Source organism: Thalassophryne amazonica, chromosome 16 (assembly GCF_902500255.1).
Source record: "Thalassophryne amazonica chromosome 16, fThaAma1.1, whole genome shotgun sequence".
NCBI classification, from domain to species: Eukaryota; Metazoa; Chordata; class Actinopteri; order Batrachoidiformes; family Batrachoididae; genus Thalassophryne; species Thalassophryne amazonica.
Window position 1 is genome coordinate 49,997,437 of NC_047118.1, and position 18,885 is coordinate 50,016,321.

An 18,885-nucleotide genomic window follows, 5' to 3' on the forward strand; every position below is an offset into this window, starting at 1 on the left:
CAACCAACATCTTTTGCAGCATTGCATGATGATTTACTCTCTTTTAAGAGTTTGATAATCCTCTCCTTTGTTTCAATTGACATATCTCGTGTTGGAGCCATGATTCATGTCAGTCCACTTGGTGCAACAGCTCTCCAAGGTGTGTTCACTCCTTTTTAGATGCAGACTAATGAGCAGATCTGATATGATGCAGGTGTTAGTTTTGGGGATGAAAATTTACAGGGTGATTCCATAATTTTTTCCTCAGAATTGAGTGATTCCATATTTTTTTCCTCTGCTTGGTCTAAAAAAGTAACCGTTACTGACTGCCACAATCTTTTTTCTTGATTTCTTATAGTGTTTCTTAAAGCCAGAAAGTTGCCATTTGAAATGACTTTAGTTTTGTGTCATGTCTGTGATCTGCTTTTTTTCTACAAAATTAAACAACTGAATGAACATCTTCCGAGGCCGGTGATTCCATAATTTTTGCCAGGGGTTGTATAAACAGCACAACGTAAATTTCCTTTTTAAACCCAGATTTTGGAAAAATGCTATTTTTTACTAATTTGACTGTATTTGTGGATGTGATTGAATGTTTGCCATCCAGGTGTGGTCTCATAACGTAGGCGTTAAAAGTATAACTGTAATGTATTTAAAGCCAAACTGCCTCATTTTTAAGTGTTTTTTTTTTCAAGGGGCCTTTGTATACTTGAATGTTATGATTGTTGCTTGTTTGGTTTCTTTTTTTTTTATTTCTTCTTGGCCGTAGAGTTGACATCTTTTTTTAATGATGATTTTTGTTGGTTGTCTCATCTCTAAACAAGTCTCTATTCTTAACAGTATTTACATGAACAGTGAATGAATAATGCAGCCGTCACATGATTTCCAATCAGGGCTTCAGTCAGTAAATCACTCACAGGTGTACACCTTGTAACGTGCGCTTATGATTGTCAGATGCCAAACGTCATTTCTGAGATGTTAACTTGCCTTCCTGTTGTGCAAAATGGGAAAATAATTTTCTGCACTTGTTTTTCCACATTACTATTGTCTTGAAATAAACTTTTTCAACACATTTGCACTTGTCCTTTGGTGAAAACCACCAAAACTAATTCAACGGATCAATAGCTAACTATGACTCACTGATCGAATTATTTTATTTATGTATTGACAAAATAGGCTTTGTAATCATACTGAAAAGCTGTTCATTAGAGAGAAAAAAATTATAAATGAATGTCCTAAAAATGTTTTGTCTTGGCTTTGAAAATAGATAATAATAAAAAAAATTCTATATGAATTAAACACCTTTAACCCTGACAGCCCTTGGGGTATTTTTTTTTACCCTATCTTAATGAATGCCCCTTTAAGATACTTTATTTTAGTGTAACGCCTAAATGTTGCATATCAAAATGTTGAGAACAATCTCAGTTTTCTGGATGTTAGACATGAATTTGTTTTGAAGGCTTTGTAAAGGTATGGTAAATTCATAAATACCGTATGCGATAAAAAGTTGATTAGGATGCAGGGGAGCATCATTAGAGCTCTGTGATCATTAGAGGCCTCCTGACACTTGCATGACTTTGATCCACCCACTTGCATGCACTCTGCCGTGCACAAGAGTAAACTTGTCTCAAACCCATTGCAAACTGTGCGCAGCTTCGAGCAACTGTGCAAAGAACACTTTGAAATGTTCAAAATCTCCATCAAACATTAATGATGTGAATATTATGCAAACAATTAAACACTGCGCGTGAGTGCGAGTGATTGCGTCAGTGCACCGCATCACAGCGCAGCTCATCTGAACAATTATAGTGAGATGTTAAATCTATCATAAACATACTTTTTACAGCTGCTCACAAGAACAAATGAACATGCAACTGTTTTACCAAACCATTACTATATAAACATGACAAATAAGTACCTTTTTTTTAGACAGCTCCAAATGCTTTCTCCACCTCATCCAGTGTGTGCGCGAGAAAAGCAGCAGGTGGAGTGCTCCTCTGTGATTCCGGAAGCAATTAGAGGCGTTTTCAACAGCCAACTCAAAGAGAAAATGATTAATCTGCTACTAAATAATTATTTTATATACGCAGTATCCAACGCAAAAACACCTGGCATCCAGTGGAACAAAGCATGGTATCCAGCTGGGAACACAGTGGGTGGGATCGTCACGACGATGTGTGCAGATCAAAGTAGTTTAAGTGTCAGGGCACCTTTAGGCATTTATCAGCTAAAACAAGCAATTTAACAATGATGCCACAAAGTGTGAAATGTTGTACTACGCATTTTTATAATGATTATTATTTCATGATATTTTATCAACATCATTTATGTGATTAACAAGCAAATTTTAGAGCTATGACTGCTGGGACAGGCTTCAGCCCCTCACCCCTGTCGCTGGAGTAAGTGGGTATAGAAAATGGAAGGATGGATGGAATTAATTAAATAAATAAATTTCTTTAACTGATTAGAGATCCGCTCCTAGCCCTGCAAGTAGAGGTAGGGGAGATGCCTTTAAGTCTTAGAAGGTTGAAACTCTCACTACCTTACTGGGTACATTTACAAGGGCATGAGGCTATACATCCTACAAAGCAGGTGTTAGAGGATTGCTGGGAATATGGGTGCACTGTGACTTCTAGTTTTGGATGGAACAGCAACAAAGAGGCAGATGATACGGGAATCAGTACAGTGCCTTGCAATAGCTCTGTCAACTTAAGCACAATTCCACTATGGTTCTTCTGCCTTTTCTGTTCAACAGTATTTAGATATCTTGTATGATGATGCAGTACAGATATACACAGATGCTTCCAAAGACCCCGCAGATAAAACAGGAGTGGCTGTATATTTATTTTATGTTAGCTATCAACTATTTGTGTTATTTGTTTGGAAGTTCTCAAAATATAAGTTAAGTTGTACTTTATCATATGTCCAAGTCTCAGACACAGGGAGATCTTCCCCTGTTGGTGAGAGCCAGTAACATTAGAAATGTGAGACTAAAACACACCCATGTTAACACCCACAAGGTATAAAAAGTGTTGTATGACTCATTTTAGGGGCCTTTCACAAGATGGACACTGAGGGTCCCAGGCCTGGTTTCTAACGTGACCTTGAATAAACTCAAAATGAGGAAAAACAATGGTTTGGTTTTTGGTAAGGGGCAGAATCTTACATAAAAGAACCAGGTAGAAATAACAAGCTCAGATCACCTCTCAATATTCTCTGCAGAAATGATGGCCATTATTATGGCGTGACAGTGGCTAGAAGAAATTAAGCCATATAAACCTGTGATTTGTACAGATTCTATGTCCTCTTTGATAAGCATCCAGACTGGGAATTCTTTTTGACTCAGTTAAAACTCTACATTTCACTTGGGTTCCTGCTCATATCGGCATTGCGGGCAATGAGAAGGCAGACAAGTTAGCAAAACAGGCACTTGCAGCAGAGCAAGTAGAGCTGCAGGTCCTACTTGGTAAATCAAAATTCAAAGCAATAATCAAAGACGGTACTCAAACTTTGACAAGACAAATGGGATAAGGGGAGAAGGGCAGGCATCTATACAGTATTCAACAAAAGGTAACAGTTTTTAAAAAAATTTAAAAAATCAGTTCATTCACGCACCAGGAGGAAACCTGGTTCACCAGCTTAAGAATAGGACACACAGCATGAGACGGGGATGTGTTCATACTGCAGAGAGGCCGGAAACAGTACAGCATGTACTCCTGACATGTAGCCAGTACTCTGCAGAGAGAGAGAGGAACTTAAGAGGGTAACAAAGAACTCTTTCATTGAGCAACTTACTTATTTTACCTGGTACACAGTTCACAGCAAAAGCAGTTATAGATTTTCTGAAGAAAACACAACTTGCGAGGAGACTTTAGGTTTTTTGTTTTTTTGTTTGTTTAGTCGTTCCCAGACATCCCAACGTGATCACACCTCAGTCCAGTAGATGGCGGTAATGCACTAAGATTGCAAGCTACCATTAAAAGTCACAGAAGAAGAAAATATCCGCTCTTTTCAAAAATGTGTGGTTTTATCACCAGGTTTTTTTTTTTTGTTTTGTTTTTTTTATCCTCCTCATCGCCAGGTGTCACTGTAGCGTATGTCATTTTGAACCTATGTCGACTTGCTTGAACTTTAACCCTGCAGTAACCTTGACGGCAGCAGCTACATGTGCGTAAACCGACGTGCCGAGAGCTATTTTTGGCATTAAATGGTAAGAAAACATTTTTCCACCCGTTTTAATGTGATCTCTGTTGTAGTTAGCCACTCATGCTACTATTCGCCGTTACTGTTAGGTGCTAGCTGTGTCGCTTAAAGTTAACTGTTAGCATCAGAAGCTAACGGAGTTTTTGTTTTATTGTGTTGTTTATGGGCACGAACTTTTTTTGCCAAATAAACCAAAGACGGAGTAGGTCTTTCCGCACACTCGTAATACCAGTTTATAGTGGTTTAGCCCGCAATCTTCACGTGTTTTAGCCCCATCAGCAGTTTTGACCTAATCTTAAACTCTCCTCTTTGTAATGATCAATCACTTTGATCAACTTTATTCACATGGAGCTAATACACTGAGCGCGAAACCACCAGATGCCATAATACATGTTGGAAGCTGATTTTTCTTTGTTATTATCAAATAGTTTTTTCAAATAGGGTTTATTATTATTATTATTATGATGTTCATCTTCTCTGCAGGCCAGATATCTCGCTCAGATCGTTGTGATGGGGGTGCAGGTGGTGGGACGAGCTTTTGCCAGAGCTTTACGGCAAGAATATGCAGGTATGAAGTTGTCACCTCTGTGGACTCGAAATGCTCATGAGCTTCACCTGACTTGTAAGGCCTCTACGTCCAAAAACGAGATAATTTAAAATTTCCCAGCTGGGTCCTTCATCCATACATCAGCTACAGAGTCATCCACATTTTAACAAAACAAAAACATTTTGCTGTTTAACACTGCAGTTGAACTTGTCCGGGTAAGATCTCTTTTCTGCATCTTCCTTTTTCCATCTAAAAGCCATCTCAAGAAAACTCCATGTTGTCTCTGCCTCTCATTCTATGATACTGATCTGAATTGCAAATCACTATGGGAACAGAACTGCACCGCCACTTGAAATGGAAGAGGCTGTCCCCAAAACACAAGCGTAATTTAACTCTGCAAGCTTGTCAGGATTTGAGGTAGCTCACACAGAAAGCGGTAGGAAGTAAATGCAGACTCTCGGACATGATGATTTGAATAAAAAGGCTTTATCTGGGTTACTTGCAAATGGTTCGGTACACAGCAAAACAGTCAGCGTAGCAGAGGTCTCAGGCAGGTAACAGGCTGAGGTGAGGTCCAAAAACGAGCAGAGGTCAAACACAGTGGCGATGAGGAGTACAGCAGGCAGAGGCGAAAGCAAAGTCAAAAAATGAGCAAGGTTCAGGGATTTGGCATGGCGGAGATTGGTTAATATAAGCAATGTCAAAAATACTAAACAGAACAGGACTGTGACGTGAGGCTGGAAAGTGCAAAAATACAATATAACTGTGAGGGCATAAGTAGGGAGCAGGTTAATTAAGGCATGATGAGGTGCGGGGAAGACAAAGGTAAGTGCAAGGGAGTGCAGTGAGACAAAAGCAAAGCGAACTGGGGCAAGATAACTAAGTGGCAGAAAAACCAATGGTGCATGCAAACATGACGTGCTTCACAAACCATAATAAACGTGAACAAAACTAAAGGGCAAAACTAAGAACTAAGGTGGCCAGTCAAACAGTGGAAGATAAATGAAGCAAAGCCAGAGAATACTACTAGAGAAGATCATGAATAACTGCAAAACTAAATGATAACCAACGCATGAACCGGTGACTAGAGTATAATAATTCTTTGCTATATTTGCCACAATAATAAACTGTGCTGGATGATATGTTTGATGGTATGTTTGTTTTGATGTGTCGAGCCAGCTGTCTTCAGTATTTTGTCAATTTTAAGTTTGTTTGCTTTTTATGTAAATGACAGGATCTCATAAAACATCACTCTACAGATTTGAAATCATAGCAGGCAGCGTCTCTGTTCGGTGGCCATTCCGTCTGTGAAATCTTATGCTAATTCTTCGTCAACTTTTGTAATTAGTTGGTGCCGTTGTCTACCTAAACTTGCATGCGGTCTGATCTAATTCAACACGGAGAATGATTCAACACCAGTCCAGATCTGCACGCTTTTGCTTTGTGTTCCATATTTTCGAAGAAAGTAAGTTAACCAGTTTTATTTATTTTTCCAAACTTTCTGGATGGAACAAAGCATTTGCTTTGACTGGCTGGCTTGCTGTTGTTGCATGCTGTCCTTTCTGAGCGCTTCCCACACACACACACCAAGCTGAGCAGGCTGACCTCACCTCCGACAGAGCAGGAGACAAGAAGTGACAGAAGCAGCATGACTCGCTGAAATTTTGGTGACTTGCGTAAAGGCCAGCAAAATGATCATGTGCATGTTTATATAGTGAACAGTTAGTCGATATAGTAATTATAACAGGCCTCTGAAAACAGAGGAGCTGTGTATAAAAATATTTATTTTTAATGAGTATTGTTATATCATGAAAAGTTAACTACTGCATGGAAGAAATAACGACCTCTTGCAGAACAATAATCAATGATTTATGAAATAAACAAATAGAAAACAGTCTAGGATTACAATTTATATTTCATAATAATTAGTTTCTTTAAATTTAAAACATTCACCATAGGTTACTTTCTAAGTAATGTAGTGTGAACTTATTTTCATTAGTTACTTCCTCCAAACCATCAACATGTCTATTAGACCCCATTCCTACCAGGCTGCTCAAGGAAGCCCTACCATTAATTAATGCTTCAATCTTAAATATGATCAGTCTATCTTTATTAGTTGGCTATGTACCACAGGCTTTTAAGGTGGCAGTAATTAAACCATTACTTAAAAAGCCATCACTTGACCCAGCTATCTTAGCTAATTATAGGCCAATCTCCAACCTTCCTTTTCTCTCAAAAATTCTTGAAAGGGTAGTTGTAAAACAGCTAACTGATCATCTGCAGAGGAATGGTCTATTTGAAGAGTTTCAGTCAGGGTTTAGAATTCATCATAGTACAGAAACAGCATTAGTGAAGTTACAAATGATCTTATGGCCTCAGACAGTGGACTCATCTCTGTGCTTGTTCTGTTAGACCTCAGTGCTGCTTGTTGACCATAAAATTTTATTAGAGAGATTAGAACATGCCATAGGTATTAAAGGCACTGCGCTGCGGTGGTTTGAATCATATTTATCTAATAGATTACAATTTGTTCATGTAAATGGGGAATCTTCTTCACAGACTAAGGTTAATTATGGAGTTCCACAAGGTTCTGTGCTAGGACCAATTTTATTCACTTTATACATGCTTCCCTTAGGCAGTATTATTAGACAGCATTGCTTAAATTTTCATTGTTACGCAGATGATACCCAGCTTTATCTATCCATGAAGCCAGAGGACACACACCAATTAGCTAAACTGCAGGATTGTCTTACAGACATAAAGACATGGATGACCTCTAATTTCCTGCTTTTAAACTCAGATAAAACTGAAGTTATTGTACTTGGCACCACAAATCTTAGAAACATGGTGTCTAACCAGATCCTTACTCTGGATGGCATTACCCTGACCTCTAGTAATACTGTGAGAAATCCTGGAGTCATTTTTGATCAGGATATGTCCTTCAATGCGCATAGTAAACAAATATGTAGGACTGCTTTTTTTGCATTTGTGCAATATCTCTAAAATTAGAAAGGTCTTGTCTCAGAGTGATGCTGAAAAACTAATTCATGCATTTATTTCCTCTAGGCTGGACTATTGTAATTCATTATTATCAGGTTGTTCTAAAAGTTCCCTGAAAAGCCTTCAGTTAATTCAAAATGCTGCAGCTAGAGTACTGACAGGGACTAGAAGGAGAGAGCATATCTCACCCATATTGGCCTCTCTTCATTGGCTTCCTGTTAATTCTAGAATAGAATTTAAAATTCTTCTTCTTACTTATAAGGTTTTGAATAATCAGGTCCCATCTTATCTTAGGGACCTCATAGTACCATATCACCCCAATAGAGTGCTTCGCTCTCAGACTGCAGGCTTACTTGTAGTTCCTAGGGTTTGTAAGAGTAGAATGGGAGACAGAGCCTTCAGCTTTCAGGCTCCTCTCCTGTGGAACCAGCTCCCAATTCAGATCAGGGAGACAGACACCCTCTCTACTTTTAAGATTAGGCTTAAAACTTTCCTTTTTGCTAAAGCTTATAGTTAGGGCTGGATCAGGTGACCATCCCTTAGTTATGCTGCTATAGACTTAGACTGCTGGGGGGTTCCAATGATGCACTGAGTGTTTCTTTCTCTTTTTGCTCTGTATGCACCACTCTGCATTTAATCATTAGTGATTGATCTCTGCTCCCCTCCACAGCATGTCTTTTTCCTGGTTCTCTCACTCAGCCCCAACCAGTCCCAGCAGAAGACTGCCCCTCCCTGAGCCTGGTTCTGCTGGAGGTTTCTTCCTATTAAAAGGGAGTTTTTCCTTCCCACTGTCGCCAAGTGCTTGCTCACAGGGGGTCGTTTTGACCGTTGGGGTTTTTCCGTAATTATTGTATGGCTTTTGCCTTACAATATAAAGCGCCTTGGGGCAACTGTTTGTTGTGATTTGGCGCTATATAAATAAAATTTATTTGATTTGAACAGTAATGTCATGATGTGTTGAATTGTGGAGCTCGTGTGTCATTACACCCCTGCCAAATAAACTGTAAAAGAATGTTTAAAAAAACAAACAAACCTACAACCCTAGATATCGATTTCCTCTGAATAAGAACTTCTGAAAAGGTTTTAAGACATTCTGAATACAAACAGCCTTTATGGTGTTTTCTCTCACAGCCAGCCAGGCAGCAGCGCAGGCCAGGAGTCGTTCAGGGCAGCAGTCTGCTGCTGCCTCCAGCATCTCTGGGATGAGTCTGCAAGAGGCCCAGCAAATCCTCAACATCACCACACTCACCCCAGAGGAGATCCAAAAGGTGCAGACACACTCTTTTATTATTATTACTATTCTTATTATTTTTATTTATTTATTTAGTTAGTGCCCCCACATAAAGTTTTTATGCCGGCATCTCCGCCAGAACGGTCCCACCTAAAAATTGGTCTGCCCTGCCTTCACTGTGCATGTGTCTTTTCAGAGCTCAGCAGCGTCATTTGAGCAATTCGCTGATTATCACCTTCTTTCAGTTTCAAACTGCACTCCAGTCATCATCTATCTCAGCGACAGATCTCTGAAGCTTTTGTCCAACAGTCATTTCCACATAAATTCAGCATTATTTCATAATAAAAGACAGAGGAAGCGATCAGAGCGTCAGTAATGACTCGCCAATTATCGCCTCGTTTTCTGCTTAAAACGGCCTTGTTTCTATTTAAAACTGACATCAGAATGATTTAAGAGGTTTTGCTTTGTCATCTGATGGTTAATAATCACATTATTCCCTTTGATCGATTTGGGTGTACTAGGGATGGGTATTGGGTATTGATAAGATTTTATCTATCGATGCCATTATCGATTCTGCTTATCGATCCGATTCCTTATCGATTCCCTTCCTTATCGATTCCCTTATCGATACCTCTTGTGATTTTGTACTAAAAGTAGGCTTTACAGGTTTTCTGTGCATTTCATTGAGTCTTAAAGTAAATAAATATGAAATTGGTCACTGTATCCTTGATCTCTGGACATAAATAAAAATAAACAAAATGGTGTTTCACTTTGAAGTTATTAATTCCAACTGGATTCTGTCATTCTAACTTGACTCGGCAGAGCCGTGCAGCGTTTGGAGCTGTGTGAACAGAACAGATGACGATTCTCGTTTCTTTCTCGCAACAATACAGGAGTCCCAGTTAGTAACTTTAATCTGCACAAAAGTGACTCATGATTTCACATATTCAGGGATGAAAGTGGTGAAAAACAAAAAAAAAAAGCTGAAACCCAAAATTACCCCCCAACACCACGTGCACGAAAATGTTTGAATTCTAGAAGCTCTGAAATGCAATCTGGGACTATTCCAGACAATAAACTGTAGTGAGTGCAGCATCTATTTTGGAGAGGGGAAAAAAAAAAACAAATAACTTTTCTTATTCAGATTCATTCCAGTAGTATTCTACTCTTAGTAGGATGCAGCAGTTTTCTAGTTTGGCAGATAGTTCTGGAGGAAATCACTGAAGAAATTAACACATTGAAAATATGGTTTGACCGAAACAAACTGTTATTACACTTAAATAAGACAGGGATGAAATGGAGGTGTAAGAGCCACTAGGCGTTCACAGGAAACATTTATTTCTGTATGTATGTATGTATTTATTTATGTATGTTCATTGTTAGTTGGTTATATATTTTCTGTTGTTTTTATTCAGGTTCTTTTTGTCTCTTTCTCTAAAATTGTATATAATCATTAGATTAGTTATTATTACTATTATTGTTGTGCTTGCTATTATTATTAATATATAAACAAAAATAAATTGAAAAAATATTACAATTTGTAATACATTTGACTCTTTTACGACTACAAACGCTTGACAGCTGCAACTGCTTAATGCTAACATTAACATTGAAAATGCCATAGACATGCTAACGTGTTAGCATCGGTCCCGTTTTTAAGTTATAAAATACATCTATTAACTGTTTCAGAAGACCATAACAGGTCGGTTAACATAAAAAGGTAAATAATACTCACAGCCATATGCTCTTTAGGGTTTTAGCGGGGGAAAGCGAAAGAAAAAAATTAATCAACGAAGCACTGCTTCGATCTTCGAAGCACTGCTTCGATTGGTTCAAGGTTCAAAGCCGCGCTGCAGAAAAGTTGATTACAGACCCGCTGCAGGGTCTGTAATCAATGTAGAGAAATTATAATTTTCCTGACAAACACCCCCCAAAACAACGGCCACTCTGAAAGACCGATAAGAGAATCGTTAAGTAAAACGGTTATTGATGTCGGTGGATCGAATCATTTCTTAACGATACCCGAAAGGAACCGGTTCTCGATACCCATCCCTAGTAGAGACTGAAGCTGCGCTGACGCTTGCATGACTTTGATGCACGCACGTCATCATGATGATCCCACCCGCTGTGTTCCCGGCTGGACGCCGTGCTTTGTTCATCCGCCTCCCACGCGCTCTGTGCTGGATGCTGCGTATATAAAATAATTATTTCGTAGCAGATAAATCATTTTCTCTGCAAGTTGTCTGTTGAAAACGGCTCTGATCGCTTCCTAAATCACAGAGGACCGCTCCAGCAGTGCCATTCAATGAGCTGGAGAAAGCATTTGGAGCTGTCTAAAAAGGTAATTATTTGTCATGTTTACATTGTCATGGCTTGGTAAAACAGTTGCATGTTCTTTCCTTCTTGTGTGCAGCTGTTAAAGTATGTATGATAGATTTAACATCTGACTATATACTTCAAACGAGTTGCGCTCTGATGCGATCCGCTGACGCAACCACTCACTGTGTTCACTTCTTTACCCCACTTGACGAGCTGCACGTTGTGTTAGCGAGCAGATCACCCCACGTAGCATGACATTTATGCGTGAAAGATTTTTTTTGAACAGTTCAAAATTCTCTTTGCGCAGTTGCACGCGCCGGCGGCCCTCTCACATTCAGGCTACACCTGTTAAAGATCAGTTTACTCTCCTGGAAGACACAGGTTGTGCATGAATCAGTTATGCAAGTGTCAATGCACCTTCAGTCTCATATGTGTTGCTGTGGTCCCAAATGACGCATGTGCAGTGAAGGCAGGGCGCATCAAACAATTTTTAGTGAGGGAGCGTTTGGTCAGCGACACCGGGTCAAAGGCTTCGCCAGTAAAAATAACCAGCTTGTTTATGGCAGATGTTCATACACATTTGATTTTGCAGATTACTTAAGGAAGAAGAAAACCGTATCAAGGCTTTCACAGAAAGACTTGATACTTTAACTCTGCTCTCTCTACTTTTTATATGATGTTCATTTTTATATTACCAATGAAAATGTTCCATTTTGGCTAACTGGCCCTTTGACTCCACTTTGTCTACTCGTGAGGTCATAGGAAGCACCACTTCATAACACAGTTGGCTTCACCGAATGCACGCGTCAGTGTTTAAAGAAGATAAAATTCTGTATTCCTATCTGGAGTATGTGACTATGTTAATAACGCACTGGTCTGTAGCTGCCCACTGCTCCTAGTTGTTGGATTGTGTCTAACTGTAAATAGGATGGGTTAAATGCAGAGGACAAATGTCATTGTATGTATGTACGTATGTATGTACAATGACAATAAAGGATCTTCTTAATGTAGGTGATTTCCCATCTCAGGATGCTATGAGTTTTTAAATTCCCTGTCTTTTTTTTATATATTTGTATTTTTGTTTTGCTATAGCATTGAGGGGCGGCGTTAAAGTGGATCCTTTGACACTCTGTCAATACACAAGAACATGTACTGTTTCATAGAGAAGAACTTAACAGGTGAACTGAGGAATGTATTTCTGTAAAATATTTTCTTCCTGGTGTTCTGATTTTTTTGTGCTATGCTGATAAAGTCCTCTACCCACATCAACTGGCAGCAGGATCTGATAGAGACATTCTGCCACCATGTATGCTGATCAAATAAATGTGCACGCACACCTGCGATGTTTTTAAAGCAGAAAAACATCGTAACTGAGTTATTCTTTTAGTTTTGTCTGAGCCTTTACTTCAGGCAAAACCCACCTTTTTTCCTTACCTAAAAATCATCAAATGAGTCCTTTATTTGTATTTCACTTTGCTCAGTAAATTTCATTGTGTGGCACTTAAAACTTTGAGAAATGATTGATAATTAAAAAATGTCTTATTTCCAAACATTTGTTTGCCAAAATTTGAAAAATGACTGTTTTTGTCAGTAGCTGTCATCCTCTACTGGCAAAAGCGTTTACTGCAGCTTCACTATGTTGAACTCGAGATCGGTCATGTGACTGACACTTTGACATGCAGTTGTGGTTTTTGATGTGTTTACGGTGAAACAATCTCGTCCTCTGTGATCTTTTCTAAGAGGGAAAGCATCAGAGTAGATGATCAAAGTTCTCAGATTGTATCCAGGATGTGCTTCCAGTGTTTTTTTTTGTTGTTGTTGTTTGGTTTTTTGTTTCCAGTCTCGGGCTCTTCCATTAGTCTGAACATTAATTCTGATAATAATCGGATATTGTCAGATATTGTCCAAAAAATAATTGCAATAAAAATGCATTAGTCATTTCAAAGAACAATGAAGTATTAATTGTTTAGAATATTCACACATTGGCATTTGAATATAGAAAATATTGAAATAGCAAAGGTAATAATAAAAATAAATAAAACCATATAACTGAAACATGAATTATTGGGTTGTGTGTGTGTGTGTATGTATGTGTCACACACCATGGTCAGTGAGAATTCCATGTCTAACTGGCGTGCATTATTTTCATGTATACACACACGTAGTTCGGTGAGTTAAATCACTGTTATAATCACTCCGCTCTGGTCGTCACCATAGCAATGCGCAAATCAGTTGTATTTTATAGAAGATTGATATTGGCAAATTAAAACTATTGCAACACTGCTCATTAATCTTATTATGTTATTAATTTGCAGAGGTTTTCAGTTGCCATGGTGAGCAAAAACAAATGGAATGCTGGTTAAATGTGGCCCGTGGGCCCTAAATTGACCAGCCGAGTCCTAAACCTAACCATTCTCACCCCAGAACTATGAAATGCGGCTCTGAAACGGATTCGATTTTGACTACTTCTTCAAACCATCCTGTCTGGAATTAGGCAGTCTGGAATTGGACTTGACTTTTTTGGAATTCTGGTACTGTGCACGATTCCTGGAAATGCGCAAATCCATGGTTCATAAGGGGAGGTGTTGTTGAAATTTCCAAACTTTTTATGCATTGCACAAGGTGGCTCAGCAGCCGAGACATCGGGTTTTGAGCTTCATTCCAGCAATGGTGACCACATTCTCGAGTCCAAGGAAAATATCCTGAGTTAGCAAAGTGTGTACAACAAATGAACACTGGTAGTTTTGAACATTTTTCCTCCTGTAGGGTCCCTTCACACATAGTTCGAAGTTTGGACGAAGTGCACACTTAGTGCGCATGACGCAGGAATCGTGTGCAAAATGTGTAATGTCGTCCCTGCCGCCAACGCCTCGTACACCTGTTGCTACAACTATTTGCACACACAAGTGCTTGAAAGACGAAGTATGTGCTGTGTGAACCCATTGCAACTTCTCGCAGCAGGTGCCAGTCACATTCCAGGTGACACGCACGAACATCTAACACCGCTCGCATGGCACTTAGAAAATGTGTGGCCTGTCGCACTCTTCACATGACAACAGACTGCAGACGGCTGCAGTCATACTGCTGTGAAATTTAAGTTTCCCATGTGTGACTTTGCAAACACACACACTGACTGACACGTGGGTGTGTGCGCTCCACTCACGGGAGGTGTGGCTTCTGACAGAAGCAGCTGTGGTGATCTGTCATTCTGGACATTCCAGCTACACAACACTTACTGTGTTTGGTCAGTCATGGACGAACTACTGTCCACTGTGAGGTGTGTGTCTGATTGCTGTATTTACGTGGACATAAACCTATATCGCGTGGTGGTGACGAGCTGCAGCAAGCGAGCGCACGGAGCGGAGACTGGTAGCCCCCAGGTTGAAATGGACCGGATCAGAACACACATCAGGTGATATGACGTCACGTCACCCACGTGAGCTCTGTTCCACATGACGCTGTGTCTGTGCTGTGGCGCGCCGTCCACAAGACAAGCGTGTCGGGCAGAACACGCACGTAGCCGACTGGACGCACCTAACCAGTAGATGTGGACATGATCAGAGCGCACTGCTTCTCATTCAAGTCATTTCATGACTGTATGTCTGTGACAATGGGTCATCACCAGAGGAACAGATGGATCATATTTTTATTGCTCACTTGATAAATGCGGTGTTTTTATATGGTGTATGATTTTTATTTATTTTTGTAATACTTCCATGTCCTTCCTGATATGAGGCAGATTCCCGCAGCTTTCAAAGAACAGCTCCGTAGCTCAGTGGTAAAGTCTCTGACTGGGAATCAGAGGTTTTGAAAGGCGTGAGTTTGCGTCCCAGGTGGTGTTTTTTTTTTGTTTGTTTTTTAATTCCACATACGTGCCACGATGTGGTCTCACAGGTACCGGCTGTTTTTTTTTATTTTTTATTTATTCCACATAGGCGGTGCAGTGTGGTTCCACACGTACCAGCTGGTTTTTATTTCTTCCACATAAGCGGTGCCATGTGCTACACCTGGCACTGTTCCCGCTTGATAGACACCGGCGCGTGCACGAACTCTCGCATTGTGTTTGTGCATGCCTGCCCATCGGTGCAATGTTTCATGCGCTTATTTTAAGCCGTTTCGTGCTGTTTCACCGCTTTCGTCCAAACGGTGTCCAAACTTTGCACTATGTGTGTAGGGGCCAGTAGAAAGGTCCCAAATCTATCCTGCAGAAATGACGCATTCTTTCTCGACTGATGTTTTTCTTTTCCTCTTTTTTTCAGAACTACGAGCACCTTTTCAAAGTCAATGACAAATCAGTGGGCGGGTCATTTTATCTGCAGTCAAAGGTAAGCAGCATTCATGAGCACTGAGGGAGCTACACTCACCAACATTCTACCATTAACGGAAAGAAATAATTTGCAATTTTACACATTTTCTATATTGACAGTTGTCGGTTTTCAGGAGAAAAATGCTCAGATTTGACTTTTTAAAGGTTGTTAATGTTAACATTTGTGCAGTTTCTCTTTGTGTTGTGCACCCAAGAGAAACGGTTTTTAAGGTTCATTTAAATCAGAACTTTAATACTGCTTTAAAAGACATATTTTGAACTAATTTTAATTCATGCTAAATCAAGAATGAAGGTTTTTTTTTTATTGTTTTTAACCTGGTTGAATTTCTGTGCCTGGTTTGACTTGTTCCAGAAAAATCAGTCAACAGTAAGTGTGCAGTAAGTGAATCGTGCATGCCCTACAGTTTAACATAACTTGAAAACAATAAACGCCATCATATTGCAACTCACCACATTATGAGTAAAACAGGATATAATGAATATAAACCCATGTGGAGATATTTGATGCCCCAAATCGATCCAAAAAGCAGATTTTGCTGATGAAATACCCCATAGACCTGATGGCTGGATGGTTAGTGCATGCTGGATTGATGATGGAGTAGGAACAGGTGTGGTTGTCACTGAGTGTGATGGATACATTTATGTTCTAAAATGTACATAATATGGTCACACTTTCACACGGTCCTCTAGAAAGGATTTCATGTTGATGTAGCTTAAACAAACAATTTTTTTTCCTCTCTCTAAGCACGCGTGGTTTTGAAGTCACATGTATCTTGAAATGAGCTCGTTTGTCAGTTTAAATTCCAAAAGCTATTTCTGGTGTTTAGGATCATAAAGCTAATTGGCAGATTAACTGTGAATGAGAATAATCATTTGTTTTAGCCATATGTTTAGTCTGTTTTGTTGTGTTGATAACCTGCAGGTGGAAAAATTAATTGTTAGTAGTTATTTCTGTTTTTATGTTTTACATATCTAATTATGTGGAGCGGAAATCGTTTTTTGAATCAGGCTTCTAGTTATGTTTCCAGAGTTCTGTTTCACGAGCTGCATCACAGTGTTTCAATTTCAGTTTATTTCATTAATGTTACCATTATTTTGTGTCTGTTTAGGTCGTGCGGGCGAAAGAGCGTCTAGACGAGGAAATAAGTATTCAGACAGAAGACAGACAACAATCACAGCAGAACACAGAGACGTGAAGTACGACAAGATGCTGCTACCTTTCCTCTCCCCATCCTCTGTAAATTATAATCCAATGAACCCCGCCTCTTTTTGCTCAGTTCTGTTTTTGTTGTTGTTTTGGGGTCCCCCCTTTGTCTGCTGCCATTTCATCAGGATGTGGATTCCATATGAATGTTGCAGTAGGAACCTGATGTTCTGATTATTCATGTTGTCAGCTCAGATTGTGGAGGAGCTGAAACACTGAAAGCATGGAGACAAACTGTTAAAACAATAAAACAAACAAACACCCTGTTCTTTATGCTGGTGAATGCGCACAAACCTGCAGTGAGCCGACTGCAAGATATGAAGCGTGTAAACATCCTGTCGTATCAAATGCAACTTTATTAAACATTTTTGTCTTTTCACTGACATTATCAGTATTGTAATAAAATTCCTCTAAAACAGGAGAAACCACTATGTTGTACCAATTGGAGACTTTACAACTAAAATTCTGCATGTTCGACCACTGACATGATGCCAGGAAAAAATATATATTCATATAATTTTTTGTCATATAGTGTATAACTTCTGTATTTTACCTATATAAAAAAGGCACTTGGGAAAATTAAAATACTGACATAATATCTCACAAATGTGCAAAAACATAACTTGGAACAGGCCATGGATGGCCGTTGTCTTGTCATTAACCCTTTGTGCAACACTGTGGTACTTCAGTCAGCAGTGCTGTGTAAAAAGGATGTGTATGTAGCTGGTTTAGCCAATCATTTTCTGCCCAGGATTTTAATGTTTAGTATTCTCTCAGTTCAACATTTCACGGTGTCAAAGGGTGATTTATTTAAAACAAAAAAAATCCAGGAGCAAGTACCCCATTTACGTACAAAAAAAAAAAAAAAAAAAAAAGGTTTCAGATTAGGAATTTGGGTCAGCAGTGTATATTTTTCTGTATAGGATGTGAACTCATCCTCTGTTTACGCGCTGCGAGGGGAACAAAAGTGCAGAATTTCCTACAGACTGAGCTCAAAGGGTTAATGGATCATGCAGCTTATTTAATCGAAAAAAGAAAATGTGGACCCTGAAGGATCCATGTCATAACCAGCTTTCTGCAGCCGCGATGACGAGGAGTGCTGCATCTGTTGCCACGGCAACCGTCTCCAGCCTACTTCACACTTGTTTCTGACGACATCACATGCATGGGTCGTCCGTTCACAAGCGAAGAGTCTCTTCAGTCCCCTGGGCTGCACGCCATGCGAGGGCGGTACCAGCAAGGAGTCACTGAGGCAAAAATGGGTTTGGAGCTGGACAAGGTGATATTGGTTTACGGCCAGTCCGGCTTGTTTTCTGATCTTGATTGAAAAAGCTTTGTGGAACAGGAGGTGGGGGGAGCTGAGGGCAGACAGAGTTCAGTGGCCTCGCTTTCCTGCAGGTTGATGTGACTCCAGAGCTGAGGGGTCCTTTTGCTGTTTTGGTAGCCAGATGGGCAGCCGCACAGCACCGCTCTCAGCTCTTCCCCTGTCCATTGATGTGTTCATTCACTTTGTCCTGTCTGTCACTGTGCTGCCCGCAGTGTGAAAGGTTTCATTTACACAGAAAGAACACATTTAATTTACAAACCATAACTCCTTTAGTGTTCAGAGAAGTGGAGTTTCTACATGATATGTAGAGAAACTGCGTCTTTACTAATGAACTCAGGCTGTTCCTACCTTAAGAATTTTAGTCATCCAAGTACTAGTGAGGGATAAAGGTGTAGTCCCTTTTGATTATTTTTTAAAATCTTTGTCATAAAAACATTTTCATTGCACTACTCTTAACTTTGCTCCTTAGCACTGAAATAGTTTTTTGTTTCATATCGTCAATATGATCTAATTCACCTGATCTGGAAATGATAACGAATTTTGGGTTAAAATACAGTAACAAATGCCATGACCACAATAATGTGGGGGTTCCAACTCTCAGACAACATGCTGTGAATACGGCATACAGTCCTTTTATGAATATTCTTGATTGAACAGGTCTCCTGTTTATAAATATATAGTTTTATTGTTTTTGTTTTAAGATATGCTGAGAAATGGTGCTGTTGAAGGTTTGAACAACACTGCTCCC

The 18,885-nt window shown here is 39.5% G+C and overlaps 1 protein-coding gene across 1 annotated transcript in view; it reads left to right on the forward strand.

The window, feature by feature from the left end:
* Positions 1–17,076, forward strand: part of coro7 (coronin 7) — a 222,440-nt gene extending 205,364 nt beyond the window's left edge. The window contains exons 21-25 of the mRNA XM_034191187.1: positions 4,666–4,750; positions 8,861–8,997; positions 15,539–15,604; positions 16,716–16,878; positions 16,916–17,076. Coding sequence (XP_034047078.1) covers positions 4,666–4,750; positions 8,861–8,997; positions 15,539–15,604; positions 16,716–16,802 — 375 coding nt within the window. The 3' untranslated portion in view covers positions 16,803–16,878; positions 16,916–17,076. The remainder of the gene's footprint in view (positions 1–4,665; positions 4,751–8,860; positions 8,998–15,538; positions 15,605–16,715; positions 16,879–16,915) is intronic.
* The last annotated feature ends 1,809 nt before the right edge of the window (positions 17,077–18,885 follow it).